This window comes from Chrysochloris asiatica, unplaced genomic scaffold, assembly GCF_000296735.1.
Source record: "Chrysochloris asiatica unplaced genomic scaffold, ChrAsi1.0 scaffold00016, whole genome shotgun sequence".
Lineage (NCBI taxonomy): Eukaryota > Metazoa > Chordata > Mammalia > Afrosoricida > Chrysochloridae > Chrysochloris > Chrysochloris asiatica.
The window spans coordinates 10,150,893-10,178,329 of record NW_006408534.1 but is presented as its reverse complement, the minus strand read 5'-3'; the positions used below and the strand labels follow the sequence as shown (position 1 = coordinate 10,178,329).

The following is a 27,437-nucleotide window of genomic DNA, read 5'->3' as shown; positions in this document are numbered from 1 at the left end:
ATTGCATTATATCTATAGATTGCTTTGAGTAGTGTTGACATTTTCAGTGTTAAGCCTTCCTATCCAAGAGCCTGGCATATTATTCATTTTTGTAAGTCCCTCTTTTATTTTTTTGTAGTGTTTTGTTGTTTTCTTTGCATAGATCTTTTGTTTCTCTGGTTTGACTTATTCCTAAGTATTTCATCTTTTAAGTGGACTTGTAAATGACATTGTTTTCCTAATTTCCTTTTCAGGGTTGTCTTCATTAGTGTATAGGAATCCAACTGATTTTTGTATGTTGATATTGTGCCCTGCCACTTTGCTGAATCTTTCTAATAATTTTCTAAAAATCTTTGGGATTTTCTATATACAGGATCACATCACCTGCAAATAGAGAGAGTTTTACTTCTTTGCCAATTTGGATGCCTTTGAGTTCCCTTTCTTGCCTTATAGCTCTAAGACTTCCAGCACAATATTGAATAGGAGTGGTGATAAAGAACATCCTTGTCTGGTTCCTTTTAGCAAAGGGAATGCTTTCAGTTTCTCTACATTGAGGGTAATGTAGGATGTTGGATTTTTGTATATACTCTTAATTATCAACATTTAATTGTTCTTGACCAATCAATAAACAAAAACTTACTGAACACCAAAGAATTAATCTCATGGTGGTTTCTAAAAAGTACAAAGGAATCAAAAGGTGAACTCCCTGACCACAAAAAGCTTGCAATCTAATTAAGGAGACACAACAAATAGGAAATATCTTTTGGGAAAAGTCAGCATAGTATATGGCAACAGTCATCAAGTACAATTAAGAGAACAGAAAAGTGTAATGTGTGAACTGGGCATTTTAAATAAAATGCAGACCTGGAAATGACTTCAGATCATCTAGTCTAAGTGTTTTCCTATAAAAGACAGAAAGATTCAGACCTGGCAGGATGCAGTGGCTATAGAAGCCCACACAGCAACTTAGCGGTGAATGTAGAGGCTGGGTGCTGTGAGCCTATTTAGGGCTCTTCCCACCAGGAGTAAAGGAGAAGGAAACACAGGAGGCATGGATGAATAAGCTAGCAGAGAAGGGCTCACAAAGGAACCAGGATTTGATCAGAGCCTGAAGGATGAGAAAAGAACTTTACTAGGAAGAGGGTAGGAAGAAAGCATTCTTAAATCCCCTGAGGACTCATGAGGGCTCATCACCCGTAAACCCCCTGATCATGTCTTGAAACCTTATTAAAAAGCTATCGGTACTTCCTTGGCCACCTTAATTTAGGGCAGGCTTTCTTTGGCGTTTTCTGGTATAACCAGCAATAACAATAGTGTATGAAATACAATCCTATATGTATTATTTTTCTTTATTTTTTTTAAACTTTTTATTGTGAATTGAGTGAAGGTTTACAGAGCAGATCACCAATTTAATATTCAACAAATCATACAATTGGTTTCATCTCAATGATTGCAATCCCCTCCATGTGATGTCACTTATCCCACTTCCTCCTTGTGTTCCTTGTCTCCACTCCTTCTTTCTTAAGCCTTCTGAACTTTGTCCTTGGGTATATGCTGCCCTTTTGATCTTGAATGGTTGACCATCCTATGGTAAGTGGACCTCACTAATGTATTGTCATACACACACACTTACATGCTAATCTCTTGCTTGGCTGAAAATTAAGCCATGGGAGTGAATGAACAACTCTTTCTTAATGGGAAGCAAGAGCTAGGATGGTACCCTGTGTGCTTGGCTGTGTGCCCAGCTCATTGTGGCCATGCCAAGATGTAAAATGCCCATCATTCACCTACTGCTCCATCTATGACTTCTATAGCAGCTTCCATTGGCTGTATCCCCTTTGCTGATATAATTTCTGATGTACATTTCTTTTTTAAAACACAAACAAACAGCTTTTGTTTTTTGTGGGGTTTTTTAGTTTGAAGTAGTATTTCATTGTTTTTGTTTTTTTAAGTTTTTATTGTGAATTGAGTGATCGTTAACATGGGAAAACATCAGTTTTACATTCATTGTTTCATTGCAATGATTACAATCTCCTCAGTGCATCATGATCCAACAATATTTGATTATATTCTCTCTGATTTTGGGGGCGGGGGGGAGGGAATGTACACAGAAACACTCAGGAATATATAAACATTTAAACAACCAAAAGGCACATTCTGAAGGCCTGCCTCCTGGCTGCCAGCATACAGCCCTTCTCTTTCCATGACTCTAGAGTCCTCAGCTGCTCCCTCTCTCCATGTCATCATTTCTGCCTCCATCTCTGGTGTCGCTGCTTCTCTGGATAGGGTCCCACATTCTGCTTGTGCTCTTCTGCTTTGATGGTCCTAGAGTCATCTGTTCCTGGACTGTAAGATTAACTATTCCCTGCTTTTTGTTACAAAACTTCTACCTTTACAGTTGTGACAGTCACAATTAGTCATGATAACAATTACTCACTATTGAATCATAAGAACCTTATCCGCATCTCTTTTCACCAGCGCCATCTAGGCAAGATGAAAACTATTCAATGGGGACAAACAGCTTTTTGACATATAATTTGCATACAATAACTGTTCAAATTAAAATTGTGCAACTTGGTAAGTGTTTATGTATTTTACACTTACACTTGGGAAACCATTACTAAAGTCAAGATACTAAGCATGATGGATATGTTTATGATTTTGATTTTAGTCATGGTTTCCCAAGTGTATAATGGAGTCCTGCTGTGGCACTGTGGGTTAATGCGCCAGACTGCAAAGCCATTTGAACTGCAAGGTCGATGGTTCAAGCTCACCAGCTGCTCCTCGGAAACCCTATACAGGGTTGCTATGTGTCAGAACAGACTCGATGGCACTCAACAACAACAACAAACAAATGTATACTATATAATATGAAAGTTTCCTCATGGCTCTTTTTCACCCTCTTTCCTGCCTTCTCCTATCCCTGTCTCACCCATCCAACAACTCCGAGCCCTAGACAACTACTGACCTGTTTTCTATCACTACAGATTTTTTACATTTTCCAGAATGATATATAAATGAAGCCATAGAATATTCACTCTGTTTGTCTGGCTTCTTTCCCCTAGAAAAGCTTGGAATTTTATCTATCTGGTTGTGTGTATTAACAGTTTGTTCTTCTTGAGTGATGATGGTAGTAGTATTCCATTGACATACAATAGCTCTATCCAGATCACCAAGTGGCACCATTTTACTTATGATAGATGCCTGGGGAATGAAAGGAGAACATTGCTGTTAACTTCCATTTAAGTTGGCCCTCCACTCATAGTGACTCCAGACACAACCGAGTGAAATGCTGCCCACTCTTGTGCCAGCCTCATTTGGTTGTGGATCAGACTGTTGCAATCCATAGGGGTTCTCTATTGCCTGGTTATCATGAAACCAGGTATTAAAACCCCACTAAAGGTCGATCCACTAGTCTTTCTTCTTAGACCACTGTAAGCTACAACATGGAGTCAGTCCCCCCCTGAGAGACAGACAGTAGCTACAGGTGAGAAGCATTAGCTGGGAATTGAACCCAGGCCTTATACAAGGAAATCAAGAATTCTACCACTGAACTAACCCTGTCCATATTTATCTTTCCCATCCTGTTTTGTTGGAAAGACAGGAGGGGAAAAAAGTGAAGCAATCAGAGAATTGTGGGGAAAGCTGAAGTAACTACAGAGAATCAGTTGGGGGCCAACTTAATAGCAGTTAACATCAAACGTCTCCCTTTATTCCCCAGGTGTCAACATAAGTAAAATGGTGTCATTCGATGTTCTGGATGGAGATTGTCGACGTCATTGGAATACTACTACTATTTAAGGATTTAAGGAACAAGAGAGTGGGGCCCAGAAGTAAAGGTTAAAATAGTCATTAAGCCTGAAAGGGAGTGCTGAGGGATAATTTGAGGTTGTGACTTTTTCAAACATACAAAAGGTTATTTTTTAAATAGGCAACAGAATAAGAAATGAACAGGTTCAACTTGCAGTGCAAGCGTTTGATAGAACATAGGGAAATTTTCTGATGGCAAGGCTGTCTAGATCCCAACCCAAATAGCCAAAGAGGACCGAGACCGGGTGCCCCAGTAGAACAGGTGGTTTGGGTAGAGGAGAGCATGTGGACAGGGGCTACATGAATGTGACGCCAAGGTTGAGATTTCTTGAGAATCAAAAACCTTACCATACATCCTTAACATGACCTAGCTCCCATACCCCTACTGTTCACTACCAGAAACACCTCTCTTTCCAAGTCAAAACCCCACAGCATGAGCCCTTATCCTCAGCCATCTCTAACCTCCTCTTCTCTTCCTCCTGCCTAGAGACATGCCGGCCCAGGCCCAGGAGTTGGTGAATCGAATGAGGAAGAATCCAGTGAGTATGGGGCACCAAGCCATCCCTATAATAAGCTGAGGGTCTCCAGTGACTGGGAAGGGTGTCACAGCCCTAAAAGAGTCCTCTCTACCACAGCAACTCCTGTTCTAAGCTTGACTTCACCAAGAACTAAACTGCACTCTGGAAATGCTGGCCTTTCTCACAGGCTCCTGCCCTCCCTGACCCAGGTTCCCCACCACCACGCCAAAGGCTGGTTGTGATGGGGAGATATGCAGCTGAGTTGACAGAGATTGTGGCCTGAGCCTCTGGCAGCTTCTCATTTTACCCAAGTGTTGGCTAGCCATGGGGCCCTATTATGTAAACGCTGGTTTCTAAAAACAGGCTGCTCATTCCAATCCTTCCTTCTTCCTGCTCAGCCCCTTGAAACTTCTCACCAGCACTTTTTGTTAATGCTCTGTGTTTATGCCTTGGAATTCCACTCCTGGCAGGACTCCTATTATGGTGGTGACTGGAAGGAAAGCAGGCTCTCTGCTTGACCAGACTTCTGGAACACCCTCCCTAGCACCTCTCAGACTATACACAATTCTCCCTTTGTTTCCTCCTCCCTGGACCCAAACCCAAAGAACTTTCCAAGCAGCAGCTCTGGGCTTTTGCTTCTTCTTGTTGTTAGGTGCCATTGAGTCAGCTCCAACTCATGGAGACCCTATGCGCAATAGAATGAAACACTGCCTAGTCCTGCACCATTCTCACAGTCGTTGGCCCGTGTGTGATCCCATTGTTGTAACCACTGTGTAAATCCATCTTGTTGACAGTCTTCTTTTTTTGGCTGACCCTCTACTGTACTAATCCATACGTTCATCTCCAGGGACTGATCCTTCCTGATAGCATGTCTAATGTACGTGAGACAAAGTGCTGCCATTCTCCCTTCTAAGGAGCATTCTTCTTCCAAGAGAGATTTGTACCTTTGTCTGGCAGTCACGGAATATTTAATATTCTTTGCCTACCCCCTAATTCAAATCTCTTCCTTATTTGTTGTTCATCTTCCAAATGCATATGAGGTGATTAAAGCTGCCATGGTTTGGGTCAGGCACACCTTAGTCCTCAAAGTGAAATCCTGGCTTTTTAACCATTTAAAGAAGTCTATTGCAGCAGACTTTCCTACTGCAATATGGCATTTGATTTCTTGACTGCTGCTTCCATGGACATCAATTATGGATCCAAGTAAAATGATATCCTTGACAACTTCAGTCTTTTCTTCATTTATCATAATGTTGCTTATTGGGCCAGTTGTGAGAATTTAAATTTTATGTTGAAGTACAATCCATAGTACAGGCTTTTGATCTTCATTATTAAGTCTTTTTTGATCATCATTAGTGTTTCAAGACCTCTTCACTTTCAGCAAGCAAGGTTGTATCCTGGTGTGGCACTGTGGGTTAATGTGCTGGATTGCAATGTCAGTTTGAACCACAGGGTCGGTGGTTCAAGCTCACCACTCGCTCCTTAGAAACCCTATACAGAGTTGCTATGGGTCAGAACCAACTCAATGGCATTTAACAAAAACAATTCTGATGCCATGTTCTTCTCCATATAGTCCAACTTCTCAGATGATTTGCTTAGCATACAGGTTGAATAAGTATGGTGAAAAGATACAACCCTGACACACACCTTTCCTGATTTTAAGCCATGCAATATCACCTTGTTTTGCTCAAATGACTACCTTTTTGTCTATGTTCAGATTCCTCATGAACACAATTAAGTGTTCTGGAATTCCCTTTTCACAATGTTATCCATAGTTTGTTATGATCCACACTGTTGCATAACAAACATCTTTCTGGTATTCTCTGCTTTCAATCAAGATCCATCTGACATCAGCAATGGCATTCCTAGTTCCATGTCCTCAGCTGAATTGGGCTTGAATTTCTGGCAGCTTCCTGTTGATGTATTGCTGCTTTTGCTTCTAGAGACATTTTTTGCCCCTGGCTCCTTTCAGAGCCTGGAGATCATATTTCAGGGGTGTGTTAATCCACTTATCCTTTCATGGGCTCAAGAAAGTGTGGAACACATGCACTCTCTATCTCATCATGGACTCCAGCTTTCTGAAGATTATTTCAAAGGGAAAAGAGCCCTTTATCATGGTGTGAGCAGACACACTTACATGTACACATGCACACACATACACAAGACACTCACACACATGCATATACACAGTTTTCTCTGTGGAGCTCTTTCTCCAGGCGCCAAGGTGGGGTTGGGAAGGCCTCATGTCGTGTCTTCTTTCCTCTGTGACCTAAGGAAAATCAAAGGACTCAGGAGGTGTGTGGGGGTGGGGGGCGGGGAGGGTGTCTGGCATGGTGAGCATTACCTGCATGTGACTCTTCCAAGGCCTAAACTTGGGATCTTCTGTCCCATCAGGAAATCAACCTGGAGAAAGACTGGAAGTTGATCACACTCTTCATTGGGGGCAACGACTTGTGCTATTACTGCGAGAATCCGGTATGCTCAAGTTAACCCTATCAGGGATCTGAGGAGCGGAGCTGCTTCACTTCTGTCACTATCCTTGCTCAGGGTCCAGGCCCTTCCCACAATACTCTCATGGGAATCACCCTTGCCTAATCTTCAGACACCTGAGCCTCACCAGGTGACCCCTGGCTCACAAATGCCAGGTAAGGCCTGGCCTTTCCCATGGCCTGAGTGGCCCCTGGGAGAGAGACTGTGCTCTTTCTTCAGTTCCCCTACTCCTCTTTAGTTTTGTTGTTTAGGCAGCGAGGAGGAGGAGATCAAAACTATGGTATAAACAGAGGATGGATAAAGTTGAACCAGTCCTGACAGTGTTGCCCCTCAGGGACATCACAAATTAACCAACTTTAGTGGTCTGGCCTAGGAAACCAATCCCATTCTGAATGTTGTTTCTATGGTGAAACAGACCCACACTTAACAAACTGTTGGAAGTCGTAACTTTAGGAATACATCTTGTACTAAGTTGGGGACTGCCTGTTGTTTATTTGGCCTTTTTTAGGCAGCTGTCCTGACTCAAGTTTTCAGTGAACTGTTTGGCAGTCCAGGCGGGCAGGAAAGGCGTTGATCCCTCCTTGTGGCTTGAGGAGGCCAAGTCCCAACAGCTTCATGAGAAATATCCTGTCACACACAGGTCTAGCTCTTGCAAGCCTCTTACCCTGGGTTCCCTCCTTGACTGCCCATAGGGATTTAGACATCATTGTGTCTTGGGTTCCAGGAGAGCCTGAAATCCAAAAGTGATGCTCAAGCTACCTGTGGGATACTTCATTTAAGGAGCCGTCCTCTACTAGCCCCCAAATTCACCACCCATCTGTCAGTTTGCCCTGTTTCTGTGAGGCTAGAGGCTATGCCGCTGGTATATCAAATACCAGTAAGGTCACTCATGGTAGACAGTTTTCAAAGAAGCATTCAGACTAAAAGACTAGAAAGAAAGACCTGGAAATCTGCTTCTGAAAATTTGCCAATAAAAACCCTACAGAGCACAGCAGAACAATGCTCACTGTAATGCTGGAAGATGAATCCCTAGGGCAGAAGGCAACACTGGACTCAAGCATGCTGGCAGTCATGAGGATGGCATAGGACTAGCCAGTGTTGTACTTGGGGCCACCATAAATCAGGGCTAATTTCCTGGCAGGTGAGAAGAGTAGTGCACAAATACATGTCCTCAGGCTAGTAGGTTTATACTCCCGAGAGCATCTCTTTAGCAGGGAAATGCCTAAAGGCCACAACCAGGATAAACCCAGCCAAGTTTGAGAAGAGTTCATGCCCATCATGCTATGTAAACCCAGACTGGAGCCACGGCTTAGACTTCAAAGGGTCTTCAAGCTTAATGTGTATCTCCTGGGATCCCTCCTCCCCCTTGATTGGACCCACACAAGGCAGAATGGGTGTGGGGGGAATCAGGTGTTTAGTTAGCTGTTCTCTAGAAGACAAGTTGAGGGAGAGATCACATACATTAGCTGGACTCGGGCCTGACATCAGATAACGTGCTAACCCGGTTGGATCTGCAACTGCTTGGAGTCATGGAGTTTCCACACTGGGGAGTTGTTGTTTCAAATGAGTCTATAAAATCTTTACATCTGTCTATGAGAGAACACCACTGTCTTCCATCCAATGTTTCCCTGCTTATTCTCCACCTGCAACTGATACATCCACACCCTTCACACCTAGGGCTAAGAAGGATTATAAAGCTGGTTCCCAGGCAATGACCCTGGCAAGAAAGAGGGGTAAAAATGGATGGAGACACAAGGTCCCTCTCCTCCAGGGAGCCTCTCTGAATTCCTTAGCAAGACTTGTCTTCTCACCCATTGCTCCCTCACCTCTGAATACCCAACACCCCTTTGGTGACTGAAGACAAGTACCTCGGCAGTGAATAGGTGTCCATGGAGTACTTTTTCTATGTCCTGAAGCATACAGCCTCACCTCAGAAATTTGTCTTAAGAGAAAGTAATGGACCACCTGAGCTCTTGCCTATTCCTCTACTCCCACCTCCCACAGACTTGTATTCTTCCATTTGCATACAAGAACCTCAAGTCTTCACTAACTTTCCCATATCAGTTTCCTTCTGACACCTACTAAGGAGTCCAGGACTATATCCAAAACCATGTGACTGTCTTCCTCATATTCCAAAGAAAGTCATGACTGAGATTACTTAGCAAGCACTTTCTGAGCACCTGCTATGTACCTACACAGCACCCAGGATGCTGTGAAGGTACATGTAAATGAGACTCCAGTAGGGAGATGGGGAAGAGACCCTGAAGCTGAATCACAAGGGATAGCAGCTATTAGGGGTAGGTGGAGAGCAAAGGGTTCCAGGCAGTGGGACCGCATGACCCAACAAAGCGCAGAGGAAAGAGGGTGTGTGGTCCTCGGGGACACACCCAGTTGAAGAAGGCTGAGGTGAAGATGAAATGGGAATTCTGAGAGTTGCACTGTAGAACTGGCAGGGCCTAACATTGTCAGAGAGTCTGCCTTTGGGCTCAAGATAATGTGCAGCAGGGTGAAGGTTGGGATTGTCCCGTAGGGGTCAAGGGGCAACTCTTTATGAGTCTAATTGGCAACAATGGCTGGGCTTCCCAACCTGGCCAGTGCCAAAGAAGTCCCTCTGTACCCACTCTGCCAGTAGCCCAGGCCCCTAGGGCACTGTCCTTTTCATCTCTTCAGAGTGAAACCACTTATTTTTTTTACAGGAGGCCCACTCAGCCCAGGCGTATGTTCAGTACCTCCAACAAACCCTGGACATCTTCTATAAAGAGGTAGGAAGTAGTGACTGCACTTTCCTGAGCCCCTGACTGCAGCATACTGCAGGTCTTCTGCTCGCTGAGTGTGTGAGGGGGTTCCTTCCCTGGGTGCATCCATGCAAATCATGTTCAACAAGATAAACACTGAGCCAAGGCCCACCATGAGTATGCACCTGGGCAATCCAGGAGGAAGGGAGCAATGTGCTCCACTGCTGAAGATCAGAGATCATGTTGTATAGTGACAAAGAACTTGTACCTGGAGCCAATTGGCCTGGGTTTGCAGCCAGTAGCTTACTAGCAATGTGACTTTGAGCAAGGTAGGGACAATGAAGAAGATTCCGTGAGATCATTCAAGTCACATTCCCTCTCATGGCCTCAGTTTCCTCACTGAGGAAACTATCATAACCAGTGCCCCCTCACTCCCAGTGCCCCCTGCCTAGTGACTAATGAAGCCCACCTCTGCTCCCTGCAGCTTCCAAGGACTTTTGTCAATGTGGTAGAGGTCATGGAGCTGGCTGGCTTGCACCAGGGTCAAAGCGGGAAATGTACCATGCCACTGGCAGCTCAGTAAGTGTTTTGTCTGGTCATGGGGAGAGCCTATGGGGGGAGTCAGGCTTGCAGATGCCAAGGTGAGACTAATACTGGCAAAGTCAGGCAGTTGGCATTGCAGTTAGTCAGGAACTTGGAAGATCATCTGGAAATCCCTCGCATTATTGAGTGACAACCGTATGCAAGCCACTGTCTTCTTTAAAGTGAGGGAGACAGACCAAGTGACCCATAACCCCTTGACATTGTCTATGGTTCCAAAGTCCATCCTTGACCAGTTGCTTCGTGTTAGGAGGCAGCATAGGGCGATGAACTTTCAAGACATCTACCTCTGGTCTCAAGTCTTGATTCTGCCATTAGAAGCTGTGGTACCTTGGACAAACCATCTAACCTCTCTGGGCCTCAAATTGTTGTTGTTAAGTACCGTGGAGTCAGTTCCGACTCATAATGACCCTACACAGGGTCTCTGAGCCTGTAACTTTTTACGGGAGCAGAACGTCTCATCTTTCTCCCGCGGAACCGCTGATAGTTTCAAACTTCCGACCTTGAGGTTAGCAGCCCGAATCATAACCACTATGCTACCAAAGCTCCTTGGGCCTCAAATTACTCACCTGTAAAATACTTTCCTTGTGAGGTCTAGAGAAAATGCATATAAAGTAGCTGGCATGTATGGAGCCAGCTCTTGGTAAATAGTAGCTTTTATTTATATTAATAGTAGCTTGATGAGACTGTCTGGCTTGAAGGCAAGTACCTATGCACAAGACAAGCATTCCCACTGGGAACTGGAATTCAATAAAGTTCAGCTGTCCTCTGGCAGGAAGTTGTCATCTTCTGAGGCCAAAGGCCCCTAGAGTTCTTGTGACTGTTGGTATGGGGAGGAGATTCTTCATGGGGCTGAGGAGTCCTCTCTCAGGTGAAATGAATTTTCTGGAAAGGCACTCAACTAATTCCCATTCTTGCTGGAACCTGGCCCCCAGGGGGAGTGACCAATGGACTCTGGGGTCCCAGTGACTCCTCCAAGGTCTGTTAATATTACACTCCACTTTGTCAGTGTGCCTCAGGCTGTTTGGTCCCCCTCAGCTCCCTAAGACACTCTCTAGTCTGGATCCCTAAGGACAAGTTTAAGCAGCTGGGTGCTCATGAGGAATCATTCCGTATCAAAAGACATGTCCACTTCTTTGGTAAACCTCAGGAGCCGTAGGTTTGGCAAGGAACAATGAGGGGGGCAAGAGGAATGTGCAGCCTCTCCCACCAGAGACTGGAACCTCTCCAAAAGGAGACAAGTGCCAACTCTTCTACCTTCTCTGCTTGCTAGTCCTCAACCCTCCTGAGTTACAGTCCTATATGATCTCAACCTAAGTCAGTTGAGGGTGTGTTGTGGAGGTACTTGCATGTCACCCTCTTCACCTCCATGAAGCAGTGCAGGGTCCAGGATGCCTGTGGGCAGCAGCATCCGCTGTGTGTCAGAGCAGCCTCCTGGGCAGACAGAGCCAGAGCCAGCTTTCCAAAGGGAAGCTTCTGTCTTAAGACTCTTTGCCTCACAGGAGCAACTGCACGTGCTTCAGTGGCTCCCAGGAGAAGCCCCTAGATATGCAAAAACTGAAGCAGCTGAACTGGAATTTTCAGGTGAGTCCCTGAGTTCATCCTCAACCTGCCCCAGCTGGATGCTTCTCCTGACTTTCAGAGCAAGAACTCAGAAACTGAGCATTAACCAGGGCCTGCTGAGAGCAAGGGCCTCTCTTAAAGGCAGATCACAACCCCTGAAATATTTATCTGGGTGAACCAGATACCAGGGTTAGGGGGAGGGAAGTAAGAAAACCCAAGAGAAAACTGAGAAAATTCTTGCCTCTGGGTCAGCCTGGAACAGGTAAGTAGGGCTCACCTCCCAGAATATGCTCCTCCATGGGATGGGTCCTCTTCCCACCCAAAACCGTGGGTCTCGAGTGCCATCCATCACCCAGAAGAGAGGAGGGGTAGTGTTCACCGCCTTGCTACATTCTTTGCTTCCTACCCCTGCACTTCCTCATATCTTAAGCATATAAGGCTTAGCTTTATCCTACTTACCTACCTGACCTCCATCCCCAAGTCTTTTTACCTTCTACCCACCCTCTTCCTATCTGCTCCTGTACCACACTTTCTCACCACCAGCTCTTCCTTCTCTCTTAACATTCCCATTCGGATCCTTTCTGAAAATGTCTCCATCTTCATACACGGGGCGTGTGTTACCTCATCTAAGAAGCTTCCCTTGAGTAAACTTCACCCTCAGATATCTCCTCCTGTCAAATTCAGCCTGCACTCTCCTGACCATAAAACCCCATCTGACTCTCGGGTGTTTTCGCATCTGATCTCACTTTCCCAGTTAAAGTTAAGTACCTTGATGATAACTATATCTAGTCTATCCCTTTTATAGTCCACCTTATGGTACTTAATAAATCCACTGACCCTAGACACTCATGCCACAAAGTTCCTAAGTATTTGGGGGAGCTTATGTTGAAAGTCTACACTTGAGCTGGACCTGATCTGGAGTCAAGTGCCCTAATTTTCCTCTTGTAGTGAGAACAGTCGAGGCCTTTGGCCCAGGCAGTCTGGTTAGTGGTTCAGACCCACCTTATGGAGGCTTCAAAATGGAACTGAGTAGGGTCATCCAGATGGTGAGCTTCTCCAAGCGGGGGTTCCAACTCATCTTTGATCCCGAGAGTCCTTCATAGAGCCTCGGGATGTAGGTGCTCACAAATGGTGCAAGGCTAATGGGATGTTTGTATATAGCCTCTTAGTGACCTTTGTCTAAGGTGATTTGATTTGACTCCTGTCTCAACCAACCGAAAGCAGCAGGAACAGAATGTCTAAACCTTGCTAGGAGGGTTAATCAGTCTCTCTCCCCTTTCTCAGAATGATCTCTCCAAGATCTCCTACCAGCACAACTACACACAGCGGGAAGACTTTGCAGTTGTTGTACAACCCTTCTTCCAAAACACTTTCATCCCACTGAATAACGTAAGCTACAGGTGTTGCTAGGATGCTAGTGATGCTCGTGTGTAGAGGCCTTATCTTAGGAGAGAGATTTTCTTCTCTAAGTGGATTCTTTCTGAGCATGATTCTCTCAGAGGGTTCCTAATGGGTTGCTTTATCTGCCTTTCTGCTTTTTATTTATTTATTTAATTTTTTTTTTAATGATTGAAACTTGGGTGTACTTGGAGCAAAAGGAAATAATCAGTAGGGACCAAGCTCCCCAGGGATAGGATTTGCTGGATTGGGATAGAATGAAAAGCTGGAAATTCATATCCATTTAGTTTCTTTACCAGTATCTGAGCCACTGGCAGCAGAGTTAAATGAGTGAAGGAAGGGTGTGTGCCTGCTGTGGGGTGTGGAGGAGGGGACGATGGCACTCTTCCCAAGAAATGATCCTCTTGCCTTTGGTCACAGAGAGGCCGTGATGACCTCACCTTCTTCTCTGAGAACTGTCTCTACTTCTCAGAACGTGGTCATGCTGAGATGGCCATCGCACTCTGGAATAACATGGTAAGTGACCCAGGGCTTGTTGTCAAAAGGCAACCCCTGGATGTTGACTGATTCCCACTGTAACAAACCTACTAGCCACCATAGCTTCTTTATCTCCAAAGATGATTTCCAAAAAATATGCGAATATTTGCATTCTATTCTTACAGCCATTGCCTAGGTGCTACAGGGGGTATAACTTTGTAATCAAGCAAGCTGGATGCAGATATCAACCCCTTGCTACATGACCTTGGGCAAATGATCTCTCTGGCCATCTGTATCAACAGCTACAAAACAATGAGATTCACATAGAAGTCATAGAAAATGCATCATGATAAGTGTGCTCAGCACCATAATCAGCATTCAACAAATGTCTCACTCCAGTCTCAGCTATTCCAAACTATTATTTCTTTTAAACACCAACAAGTGCCGCCACAGCCTCATTTCCCAGACTGCCATCTAGTTCATAGTCCTTTGTGATGGGGGAGGAGAGGAACATATGGTATAGACATGCAGCCCAGGGACCACAGGGACAGCTGACCTTGTATGTCACACGCTGGCCACTCACTGTTCTCCACACAGAACATTCCTAGTATCCTTGATAACTGTATCCTCTTGCAGAGAGCAAATGAAATGCCTTCCCAATCAAAAGACATCTTTTGATCTTGGCTCAGTGGGTAACCCAATCCCCACTGGCCTGCATGTTCTCTCATTTCTCCCCTGGTGACTAAACAATCCACACTCGACTCCTTTTATTGCAGTTTCTGGCCCGTGCTGTCTCTGCCAACCACCACTGTGCAAATATTCCCACACCTGCCAGCCCATCCAATGCGTCCAGTAGCTTCCTCGGCTGACTCACAATATTGACTCTCTCCTTGGCTACACCACCTCCTCCTCTCTGGCAGCCTCTTTTTTTCAGAATAGCATGTAAGCAGACTTTATCTCTGGCCAACTTAATTGTAGACTCAGCCTTCCTGTACTTTGGTTTTCTTCATGTTGACATCACAAATCTGCCCACTCCTGAAACTTTCATCATACTCCTTTAGATCAGGACTCGGAATTGCAGTCACAACATCTTTTAGTTTCCTCCCACCCACCCGAGCCCCACAGTAATTGTTTTAATCAGAGTTTGTACACTGTCATGGCTGAAGGCAGTTATGTTTCTTGGGTAGATGTTGTTTCACAGGCCAGTTGTCCTTCAATACTTAGTCATGTGTCTTCATTCCTTTTCAATACCCCACAAAGAGCAGGTAATCTATTCCTGTCCTGGTTCTGCCCCCCTCCCAGGCCTTAGGGAAGGTTACAAATTCTAAGGGCTAGAAACACTTTGTGTTTCTTTTTCCCCTCTCAGCCTGCCTGCCCTGAGTGGGATTCAGCCTGAATAAAACCAAGATGTTTCCAGAGTCTTCTGGGGCTCAATGGCTTTATGATGATTCAGGCTTGACAGGGTCCTTGGGTCTGTTTCTGTGTGAATGAACAATGCAGTTCTGGCCTTCTCTTCCAAAAAGCTTGGTGAGGCTTCCCATACACACAGGTGAGAAGCTTTTATTTCATAAAGGTCAGTGGGCAGGGTCTAGAGCACTCCAAGCACCGCATTGGTGGCAATACAGCACCGTCCCTGACTCCCCAGCCATTATTCTTCCACTCATACTCCGAATTTAAAAAACAGTGACAACAATGACAAACAAAACTAAAATCATCCATGCTATATAATTTGGGGAAATAATTATGTAGTATATATAAGGAGCTCTGGTAGCGTAGTGGTTACGAATCGGGCTACGATGAACCACAAGGTCAGCAGTTCAAAACTATCAGCTGCTCTGTGGGAGAAAGATGAGGTTTTCTGTTCCCATAAAGATTTACAGCCTTGGAAACCCTGTTCAGGGTCGCTATGGGTCGGAACCAACTCAATGGCACTTAACAACAGTAACAACAATTATATAGTACAATGTTTTCATTTAAAACTATCTCATGTACAAAACTAGCATCATGCCACTTGTTAGAATGAATATCTTGCTGAAAGTTCACCCCTAGAGTGACATATAATAAATAATAGGTCATTAGAGCTGGAAAGAATCTTAAAGGTCATCTAGCCAGTACTCCCTGTAACCAGAATACAGAGAGATTAGGTATGTAATCAGCTTTTGGCTGGGCCAGTATTAGAACTCAGGTTTCCCACATTCTTCCCTAGTGCCCTTAGCCATAGCAATACACAGCTACCCTTCTCCCACCACAATAAACACACATATGTAGTGTGGCACTGAGGGCTAATGCGCTGGACTGCAAGGTTGGTTTGAATTACAAGGTCGGTTTGAACTGCAAGGCCAGCAGTTCAACCTCACCAGTCACTCTTAGGAAACCCTATACAGGGTCGCTGTGAGTTGAAACCAACTCAACAGCACTTAACAAGAACAGCATGCCTTATAATTAGAGTCCCATGACATAGTGGCTGCAGGTTTTGGCTGATGTGTCTTGGGGTACCTTATTGTGGCAACAAAAACACTTTACACTGCTTCATTTCCTGTTCCTGTTAGTAGCTCATGACCCTTTCCCCTGAGACCTTTGCTAAACCTAAGGCATAAACACCAGCAGCACCAAGGGGTGTATTCTTCTTCCTTTTCCTTCTCACCTTCATATAAAGAGTGGCTCCTTATTTCCTATGCCTATTCCTCCTTGAGGAGCCCTGGTGTGGCACTGTGAGCTAATGTGTCAGACTGCAGGTCGTTTGACCTGCAAGGTCGGTGGTTCAAGCTCACCAGATGCTCCTTGGAAACCCTATACAGGGTCACTATGGGTCGGAATCGACTCGACGGAAATTAACAACAACAACATCCCTCCTTTAAGGAGCCCTCAAAGTACAGTTGGGCTGCAAACCACAAGGTTGGCAGTTTGCATCTACCAGGCACTCCATAGGAGAAAGATGAGGTTTTTTGTTCCCATAAAGACTTACAGCCTCAGAAACCCTATACAGGATTGCTGTGAGTCACCACCACCATTCCTCCATTGCTGCCCACTCCCTTTTGGGTCTAAATCCTACTCTGGGCTAACATTTGCAATTCCCCAGGCTCTGGGTAACAGCTTGTCTCCCTAACTGGCTTCCGTGTTTCCCCTGGTGGCAAGAGAGGTTGTGTGCTGTTGGTATTGACTCATAGCAACTGGGTACAGGGTTTCCAAGGCTGTAAATGTTTACAGGAGTAGAAAGCCTCAGCTTTCTATTGTGGAGCAGCTGGCAGATTCGAACTGCTAACCTTGTGGTAAGCAGTCCAGCTCATAATCGACTACACTGCCAGGGTTCTTTCTGTCTAGAATAGGCCTGTCTGCATATTAGAATCACCTGGGCACTTTTAGAAACAGTGAGTGCCTACAACCACTTTAGAAGACTCTAAAAATATCACTATTCTTAATAGCCCCAAACTGGAAACTCTACCAAAGTCTATCAACAGTAGAATGGATCAGTTCATTGTGGTACATTCATATAGCAATGAGAATAAACTCCAGTAGCATGCAACAATATATATAAATTTCTGCATCTAGAAAAATTAACATATAGGGTTAGAAGTCAGTAGATGGTTCCTTTTACTTGGGTGGGAGGGGATATAATACTTGAAGACGGTGAGGAAGGACCTTTCTAGGTGCTGACGGTGTTGTATTTCTTAATGTAAATTCTGGGTATATTCACTTTATCAAAATTTACTGACTGCCAACTTATGATGTGTACTTATTTTTGTATGTATGATAACATCACTAAAAAGTTTACGGTACATATAATAAAAAAATGTGCCTGGGCATCCTTCCCAGAGGTTATTATTTAATTAGTTAATTGGTCTTGGGTGGGAGCTGGGCTCAGCGTCACTTAAAACTCCCCAGGTGATTTTAATGTGCATAGTATGCAAACCCCTGCCTTAGATTTGTTCCCCATGGAGCTACCACATAATCTGTATAAATGAAAATCTGACCCCATCACACCGCTGCTTTCCACCACCAGAGGAGGAAGGTCAAGCCCGTGAACAGCTTACAAGGTCTTCTGGGACTTGGCTGCCACTCCCGTCACCCTCTGCCTTGCTTTGTGCAGTCCAGTAACACTCAGCCTCAGGAAGTTTCCTGCACCACCCATGCCATTCACAGTGCTGGGCTGGGCATTTGCTCTGGCCCATCCCTTTCTCTTGGACTTCACTTCCCAGAATTTTCTCCCGACTAACTCTTGCCTGCCTGCCTGCCTGCCTCTACAATCAACTCAGGTGTCGGCTCTTACAGGAACCATCTCTGAATCCCCAGGGCAGGCTAGTGGTCAGCCTTGCTCCATCATACCCTCCCAGGCCTAGTCATGTTATTTACTACATCATCGGTATCAGCAGTGCCTAGCTTAGACAAGGTTGTTGTTATTGTTAAGTGCCATGGAGTCGGTTCTGAACTGTAGCGATCCTGTATAGGGTTTCCAAGGAGTGACTGGTGAGCTTGAACTGCTTATCTGGTGGTTCAAACCAAACTTGAAGTCTAGCACATTAACACACAGTGCCACACCACTCTAGGAAAAATAGCTCCATTTCCTGTGACCAGCTTCAGGCTCCTCCAGCCTGCAGCTTCTTTATTCATGTTTTCATGACTTCAACTCATCCTTCCAGTCATTTTTGTTGTTGTTGTTCCATGCCATTGAGTCGATTTTGACTCATAGCAACCCTATATAGGGTTTTCTAAGGAGTGGCTGCAACTATTTATTGAGCATGACTACGTGGCTCAGTGGATTAAGTCTGACACCCCCTTGACAGTCAGTTCTCAGTTCATAGGTCACACAGAACTGCTATTGAAATGTCAGTAGTTCAACTCCATGGTTCAAACCCACCAACTGCTCTGTGGGAGAAAGATGAGGCGGCTTGCTCATCTTTGTAAAGATTTACAGCCTCAGAAACCCTATGGGACAGTTTAGTCTGTCCTACATGGTCACTAGGAGTCAGAATTCACTTGATGGCAGTGGGATTCATTTTTGTTGTTGTTCTTTGTATTTTTTTCTGTGTGTGTGGTTGTGGTGGGTTATGTTTTAAGTTCGGTTCCAGTTGTTGGGGATATAGCAGTGAAAAAGAAAAGAACAACCCTGTTCTCATGGAGTTTATGCTTTAGTGGGGGAAAGAAAGATAACAAGTAACAATAATCAATGTAAACTTTGACCATTCAGAGCTTAAATGTAAATAAATACAGCATGGCGATATAACAGACAACAGCAGGGAGACCTTGAAGACGTGACATATGAACTTAGAACCGAATGTCAAGAGGTTGTCAGACATACACAAGTGTGGGCCAGAAGGTACCAGCCAGAGGAAACAGGACCTTCATGGGCCCAGAGTCAGGAGTGAACTTAAAGTGAAACATAAAGGCTGGTGTGACTGGAGAAAAGTGAGAGCAGTCAGTGAGAAAGGCAGGGACCAGATAGTGGAGCAGGAGAGTGATCGGGTCTGAGTTACTCTCTGACCACTGTGTACAAGACGGTCTGTGAGGAGGTAAGACTGAAACTAGGAAGACTGTTAGGTGGCTGCAGTAGCCCAGGCGAGAGACGGTGGCAGGGACCAGAGTGATGGCAGTGAAGACAGAAGTGTGCAGATTGAAGATATGCTTCATATTGATAGATGGGTGATGGGAAAGAAGCACACAGGATGACTCCTTGAGTTGTGGGTCTGAGAAATTGGGTGGATGGTTGAGGAGATAGAGAGAAATAGGCTTGGAGGGGGAAATCAAAACTTGTTTTGAACATGGGAAGTACGTTGTGCTTAAGGAAACCTGGTAGCATAGTGGATTATAAACAGAGCTGCTAACCACAAGGTCAGAGGTTGGAATCTACCAGTCACTCCAAGGGAGAAAGATGAGGTTTTCTGCTTCCATTTAAGATCTCCAGTCTTGGAAACCCTTTGCAGGGTAGCTATGAATAGGAGCCAACTCCACAGCACACAACCACCACGTGTGTTATGAAGGCCTTGTGGTACCGTGGTTCAGCAATTAAATCTACCAGCTGCTCTATGGGAGCATGATGTGGTAGTCTGCCTCCTTAAAGACTTACATAAAATTGGGGGACATTCGCATAGAGGTGGCATTCAAAAGCACACAGCTGAGATTTTCTACAGAAAAAGTAGGTAGGAAACAGTCAACCTATGCCAACTCCCAATGGTGCTGTGGGATAAACACTGAACTACAAAATGTAACGTCAGCAGTTCAAATCCACAAGTCATCCTCGGACACCCTATACAGGGTCAGTATGAATCAGAACCAACTGGATGGCTAAACAACAACACCAATTGCCAAACCCTAGGCAACATTTCAAGAAGCACAATGCTATCTGTGATAGTATTATATCCATTGACCTACAAGGAAGACCAGTTAATACCACTATTCTTTAAAGTTACTCACCAACCACTAAAGTCAGGGATGATGAAATCGAAGAATTCTACCAACTGCTTTAGTCTGAAATTAATCAAATATACAATCAAGATGCATTGATAATTACTGGTGATTTTAATGTGAAAGTTGGAAACAATAAGGATCAGTCATTGGAAAACATGGCCTTGGTGATAAAAAATGATGCTAGAGTTGCCATAATAGAATTTTGCAAGACCAAAGACTTATTCGTTGTAAATATCTTTTTTAAACAAAACTAAAGGTGACTATACACATGAAATTCACAAGATGGAATACACAGAAATCAAATTGACTATGTATGTGGGAAGAAAAGATAACAGAGAAGCCCAATTGTTGTTGTTGCTAAGTGACATTATGTTGGTTCTGACCCATAGCCACCCTGTATAGGGTTTTCAAGGAGTAGCTGATAAGCTTGAACCACCAGCCTTGCAGTTCAAACAGCTTTGCAGTCTGGCACATTAACCCACAGCACCATCCCAGGACTCCAAGAGAAGCTCAATATCATCAACCAAAACAAGACCAGGGGCAGACTGTGTAACAGACTATCAATTGCTCATATGCAAGTTCAGGCTGAAGCTAACGAAAATTAAAACAAGTACACGAGAGCCAAAATATGACCTGAATTTAGCAATCTTCTAAGAACAGATTTGGTGCATTAGACACTAAAGACCAAAGACCAGAAGAGTTGTAGGGTGACATCAGGAACATTATATAGAAAGAAAGCAAACAGTCATTAAAAAGACAGGAAAGAAAGAAAAGACCAAAATGGATGTCAGCAAAGACTCTGACACTTGCTTTTGAACATAGAGAAGCTGAAGTAAATGGAAGAACTGAAGAAGTAAACGAGTTGAACAAAAAAATTTCAAAGAACAGTTCCAGAAAACAAAGTCCAGTATTATATAATGAAATATGTATAGGCCTGGGGTTAAAAAACCAAAAGAGAAGAACATGCTCAGTATTTCTCAAGCTGAAAGAACAGAAGGAAAAGTCCAAACCTCGACTTGTAATATTGAAGGATTCTATGTGTAAAATATTGATTGAGGCATCAAAAGAAGATGGAAAGAATACAGTTTCTGAACCAAAAAGAAATGGTTGATGTTCAGTCATTTCAAGAGGTAACTTATGACTGAGAACCAATGGTATTAAAGAAAGAACTAAAGGCATTGCTGAAAAACAAGGCTCCAGGAATTGACAGAATACCTATTGAAATCTTTCAACTAACTGATGCAGCACTGGAGGCACTCACTCATCTATGCCAAGAAATTTAGAAGACAGCTACCTGGAAAACCAATTGGAAGAGATACATATTTTCACCCATTACAAAGAGAGGTGATCCAACAGAGTACAGAAATCATCAAACAATATCATTAATATCACATGCAAGTAAAATTTGCTCAAGATAATTCAAAAACTGTTGCAACAGTACATTAACAAGGAGCTGCCAGAAATTCAAGATGGATTCGAAAGAAGACCTGGAACTGGGGGTACATTTGCTGATATCAGAGCTTACCTGAAAGCAGATAGTACTAGAAAGATGTTTACTTGTACTTTATTGAGTATATGAAGGCTTTTAACTGTGTGGATCATGACAAGTTATGGATAACATTGCAGAGAATGGGTATTCTAGAACAGTTAACAAAGTGAATATTAGAAAAGAACAAGGGGATACTGACTGGTTAAAAGTCAGGAAATGTGTATGCCAGGGTTGTATTCTTTTACCATACTTATTTAATCTGTATGCTGAACAAACAATTTGAGAATCTGGATTACATGAAGAAGAACGTGGTATCAGGAATGGAGGAGGACTTATTAACAATTTAGAATATGCAGATGATACAATCTTGCTTATTGAAAAAGAGAAGAGGACTTAAAACGCTTGCTGATGAAGATCAAAGACCATACATAGTCTTCGAAGTGAATTGCACCTCAATGTAAAGAAAACAAAAATCCTTATAATTGGATCAATAAATTACATTGTGATAAATGGAGAAAAGATTGAAATTATCCAAGACTTCATTGTGCTTGGATCTACAATCAACACTGATGAAAACAGCAGTCAAGAAATCAAATGATGTATTGTACTAGACAACTCTGCTGCACAAGACCTCTTTAAAGTGTTCAGAAGCAAAGATAACAGTTTGAGAACTAAGGTGCGCCTGACCGAGTAATTTGCCTCAGATGCATGTAAAAGCTGGACAATGAATAAGAAAGACCATAGAAGAATGATGCATTTGACTTAAGGTGTGGAAGAAGAGTATTTAAAGTACCATGGAATGCCAGAAAAACAAACAAATCTGTGTTGGAAAAAGTACAGCCAGAGTGCTCCTTAGATTCCAGGATGGCAAGACTTCATTTCTCATACTCAGGACATATTATCAGGAGATACCAGTCCCTAGAGAAGGACATCATGCTTGGTAAAATGGAGGGTCATTGAAAAAGAGGAAGACTCCTGACAAGATGGATTCACACAGTGGCAGCAACAATGTGCTCAGATGTAACAAAAATTAATGAGGATTGCGCAGAACCATCTGTTGTGCATAAAGTAACTATGAGTCAAAACCGACTCCATGGCACCTAACAACAACAGAGTTTTCATTCCAACCTTTGACAATGCAAGAGATGAAAAGGAGAGACAGTGGTAAAGAGGAAGGTCATTTAAAAAGGAGGAAGCCAAGGAAAGGAGTGTTTCAATAGAAAGGCATCAACTTTGACAAATGCTCCTGAGAAATCAAGAACACTGAAGACAAAACAGTGACAATTGGATTTGGCAATATAGAAGTCACTGGTGACCTTGACCAGAGTTTCAGGTAGAGAGTAAAGATTAATTGGAATGGGCAGTAGAAAGAACGGGAAGTTGGTTTGTCGATGACTACAGAAAACCTTTTCAAAGAGTTAAGAATAATGAAGGAAGGTAGCTAGAGGGGTTGCAGGATTGAAGAATCTTTTGCTGTAGAATCAATGTTGATTCATAAAGACTCTATAGGATAGACTAGAACTGCCTCCTAGGGTTTTCAAGTCTATAATCTTTATGGAAGCAGACGGCCACATATTTTTCCCATGGAGTAGCTGATGGGTTTAAACCACCAACTTTTCTTTACGCAGTTGAGTGCTTAACCACTGGACCACCAGGGATCCTTTTGGTTTGAAGGAGTTAGGTTAAAATATAGGAGACCTGGCAACACCTGAGCCCATGGACAAGGACATAGCCACAGAGGGCTAGAGCTGAGAGTGAAGCATCCAGCTGATATGAAGTGAGAGGATTTGCACAAGAACACTCAAACTTGCAGATAGTACCCATTTCACTTAGTCTCGATAGCTTGATAATCAGAACTCGACTGTTGTTTTTGTTGTTATGTGCCATGGAGTCGGCTAGAGGAAGATTTAAAAAAATAAAGAACAAAACTATTTTTGATAAAGGAAATGAGTGTAAATCACTACAGTTTGATGAACTTGACCTATGCTAATGGAAGCGGTAACTCTAAATACCAATAGAGAGGGAAGGCATCTTCACATCAAGTATCAATGCTATCCCCTCTGTACACAGGATAGATAGGGACGGGCAACTTAGACACTGGCTACCTAAAATGAAGTGGTGATAAAGGCACAAAGTGAATGGCTTACAAGGTTTCAAGGGGGAGTTTAGTTTAATAGTGTGTGGGGAAAGAAAATCCCCACTGAAAAGTTTTCATCTCGTCTAGATGGGTCTAGTTAAAAGACATGGGGATAAGATTCTTATAATTCGATAGTGAGTAACTGTTATCATGACTAATTGCAACTGTCACAATTGTAAAGGTAGTAGTTTTGTAACCAAAAAATGGGGAAGTAATTAATCTTACAGTCCAGAAACAGAGGACCTAATACCATCCAGGGAGAAGAGCACAAATGGAATGCGGGACATTATCCAGAGAAACAGTGATACCAGAGATGGAAGCAGAGATGGGGACATGGAAAGAGGGAGCAGCTGAGGACTCTAGATTCATGGAAAGAGAGGGATTGAGAGATGGTGGCCAGGAGGCAGACTTGCAGAATGTGCCCTTTGGTCAATTATTATATATACCTGAGTGTTAAAAAAAAAAAAAAAAGTTAAAGTGAGTAGAGAGAAATACTGATGGTACATGGAGGAGATTATAATTATTGTATGATTTGTTGAATGCAAAACTGATGATCTGCCCTGTAAACTCTCACTCAATTCACTATAAAAACCTTAAAAAAAAAAAAAATCAAGTGATTACCCCCATACATGCATAAATTTGAGCATCACCATTTAATAATATTGAAAATAAAGAGTGTCTGCCATCACAGCCATCCACGAGAGAGAAGCCAGGAGTTGGAGGCTCCAGTTTCAGCCCTGCCATGTACTAGCTCTGAAGTCTGAACTAATCTCTTTCTGGGCCTCACTTTCCTTGTTGATCAGCCCAAAGGGTTAGACTCAGAGTCCCACCATGATCCGATGAACTCTGACTTGTGAATCCGTGAGTCCAATGCCTAGCTCCAGCCTGGGTCTGTCACAGGTACTGCCAACTCTACTGGCTTCAACCTATCCTTCTAAACTGTGTGTGATACCTCCTCTGTCAGGGAAGTCTCTCCCAGCTTTAAAGATAAATCGTGCTCTCCTTTTTCTCTCTTCAGCTGGAACCAGTAGGCCAGAAGACAACCTTCAACAACTTCACCTACAGCCGAACCAAACTCAAGTGCCCCTCTCCTGTGAGTAATAGCTCTGCCTGCCTCATCTGTTCCCTGGGCATAGGGGTGGGGATGTCACCACGTGGACACACAGAGGAGTCCTCTGGAAGGCTTTGTCAGTGGACATCTTCATTCTTGGCCATCATTCTCAAATCTCACCTCTCTTCCCTGCCACCGAAATGTCACTGTTCCTCAGGGTGCGGGCAGCCATGGAGTGAGGAGAGGGAGAATCCAACTGGTCTATCTGAAGTGAGAAGAACCACTCATGGGGGACTGACTAACAAGCACTGATCAAATATCTTGAGTCACCATCACTTCTTAGGGATCTGACACATTCTCACCTTAAACACGTTTGATGTAGCTTTCTCATACCACCCACCATACTAGGAACTAAGGATTGGGAGGCAAAAATAAATAAAACACCATGTCTGTTCTCAGACCTTACGATCCTCTTCCTTCTCACCACACTGCCACACTTGTCTGCTCATAACTCATCTCCCCAGTTTGTTTTCCCCTGTCCCTTTTCCATTCGTCCTATGCTTGCTGCTAGAAAGTAACTCCAATCTTCTCCACAGCTGCTTGGACCCTTTCCTTGGTCCCCACTCCCTACTGAGAGCATAGTCCAGAGAGAAGGCTCACCTCACCCACTTGCCTTTTGCACACTCTCTGTTCCTGATAAATAGAACAACTTTCCCGACAAGCCCCACGAGTATCTGTATCTTGCTCTGACTACTACCATTATCTCCTCTTGGAGGGCCATCCTCCATCTCTGCCTATAGAAAATGCTGACATTCTTCAAGGCCCAGATGTTTCTCTCTCTGAGAGCCACTCTAGACACACACCTGTGTTGATTTCTCTTTTCTGTTTGTACCTCTCATAAGACATTGGTTCTTCCACCTTTAAGATGTGATTGTTTCTGCTCATGTCTCTACTGAACAATGAGGAATATTCTGGATTAGCCTTCAAATACTCACCATTGCTCTGATCACAAGGTTCAATATAGCAGGTACTTGATTATTGTTCTCCAAGAGTAAGAAAATTAGAGAGGTGGGAGGAAGAAAAGAAGCCATGCCTCCTCTCCCAGCCCTTCTCACTATAGGTCCTCTAATCTACTCCAGAGCCAGCTGTCCTTCCATGTCTACCTTGCCTGATCCCAGGGTGCTCCTGAGATGACAGTAGTTGTCCAGGGGTGACAGGAGAAACAGAGGTGAGGGCTCTAGCTGGCTTCCCAGGCCTCTCTTCCATGGATATCCTGTATGGTACGGAATACAATCTTTGAAAATTAGGTAGATAGGAAATGAGATGCTGGTAAGGAACAAAAGGCAGAGTGCTGCCTCTGTAGGATATCCATTCTTACTCAGAAGATTTGGGCACAGTACAAACGGAAGATTCTTCCACATGGGAAGAGCTGTGAAAATATGTGAGTCTTTTATACTCTCTCAGAGGTGAGGACTAAACAAGCCTGAGGTAGGTGACAGATGGTTTTCAGAGCCCTTCCCCCCTGACTTTCCCTGACTCTCCCTCTCCTCCTCCACAGGACCATCCTTACTTTTATACCCTGAGGAATAGTCAGTCACTTCCAGTCCAGGCTAAACAACACTCCAATGTGCTCAACTGGGCTCTGCCATTGACATTTGGAATCGGTGTTGCGGTTGGAGTTGGTGTGGTGATGATATGGACTGCTTTGAGACGTTGATACAAGGAAGAACCTCCAATGAGTCGAGCACTGTAGACTTCCTGGTCTGCAGGTTCTCATCCTGAGATCCCCAGCCACACTCCTCATTAGCCCCGCTACCTCTGTCACCCCCATTCACCACAGAGAGACCACGAGACACAAAGGGGACAGTCACGACTCCTTGGGTACTGGAAACTGCACTCCTGAAATTGACAAGTTTAAATAAAGGCCAAAAGCCATTCTATTCTTGAGTTAGTCTGCCTGAAGCATTTGCTTTTCATCTGTTGTGCAGCTCTGGTGTGGGAGCTGGGCACCCCTCATATCCTCTCTCATCCAGCCCTACCTGAGTACTGGCAAGTCAGAGAAGGACTTCACCCATCAGTCTCATTGTCGGTATGACATCAGCTCCACGTCAACCCACTCTTGTAAAGGTCGGGAAAACATTGCGCACCATGCGGTGACGAATTTTGGAGCTCACTAGTCACCTTTCAATTCAACCCAACAAATACATACTTGTTAGGCACCTGTTTCATACTCAGAACAGTGAAGGGCATTGTGCTACCTCAAAGGTGGGACCTGCCATGGCCTGGCCATGAAGACAAACACCTTCAGAATTTAAGGAGCTACATGACAGTGTGTAATTAAGTACCAGACTTTGGTAGTAAATGTGTCTGATGTCTTCAGAAAACAGGAGGAGTTCCTTGGGAAACGTTTCCTAAAATAAAACTATTTTGAAATGACATTTTAAAGAAATAAAAGGAACACTCATGAATGCCTCACATATCACCTACCTCATTTTCCCAAAGTGTTAACCTGAGGAAAAGATTCCTATTCCTATGTGACCAGGTTTCTGAGAGAAAACCAGAGTCTGGTGTCATAATGGGGACATTTATTTAGCACCCACTAAGGACAATGCTGTAGTCCTGGTGTGGTGCTGTAGGCTCAGCACTGGACTGCTAACCACAAGGTCAGTTGTTCAATCCTACCAGCTGTTCCTGAGAAATCCTATACAGGGTCACTATGAGTCAAAATAGACTCGACAGCACTTAATAACAACAACAGGGACATGCCCTGAGCTGGATGCCTTACACA

The 27,437-nt window shown here is 43.9% G+C and overlaps 1 protein-coding gene across 1 annotated transcript in view; it reads left to right on the top strand.

Annotated features, from left to right (window-relative positions):
* Positions 1–26,402, top strand: part of PLB1 (phospholipase B1) — a 173,540-nt gene extending 147,138 nt beyond the window's left edge. The window contains 9 exon segments of the mRNA XM_006835284.1: positions 4,277–4,328; positions 6,702–6,782; positions 9,494–9,559; positions 10,017–10,111; positions 11,635–11,716; positions 12,980–13,084; positions 13,514–13,609; positions 24,617–24,691; positions 26,208–26,402. Coding sequence (XP_006835347.1) covers positions 4,277–4,328; positions 6,702–6,782; positions 9,494–9,559; positions 10,017–10,111; positions 11,635–11,716; positions 12,980–13,084; positions 13,514–13,609; positions 24,617–24,691; positions 26,208–26,402 — 847 coding nt within the window.
* Positions 26,403–27,437: the final 1,035 nt, after the last annotated feature.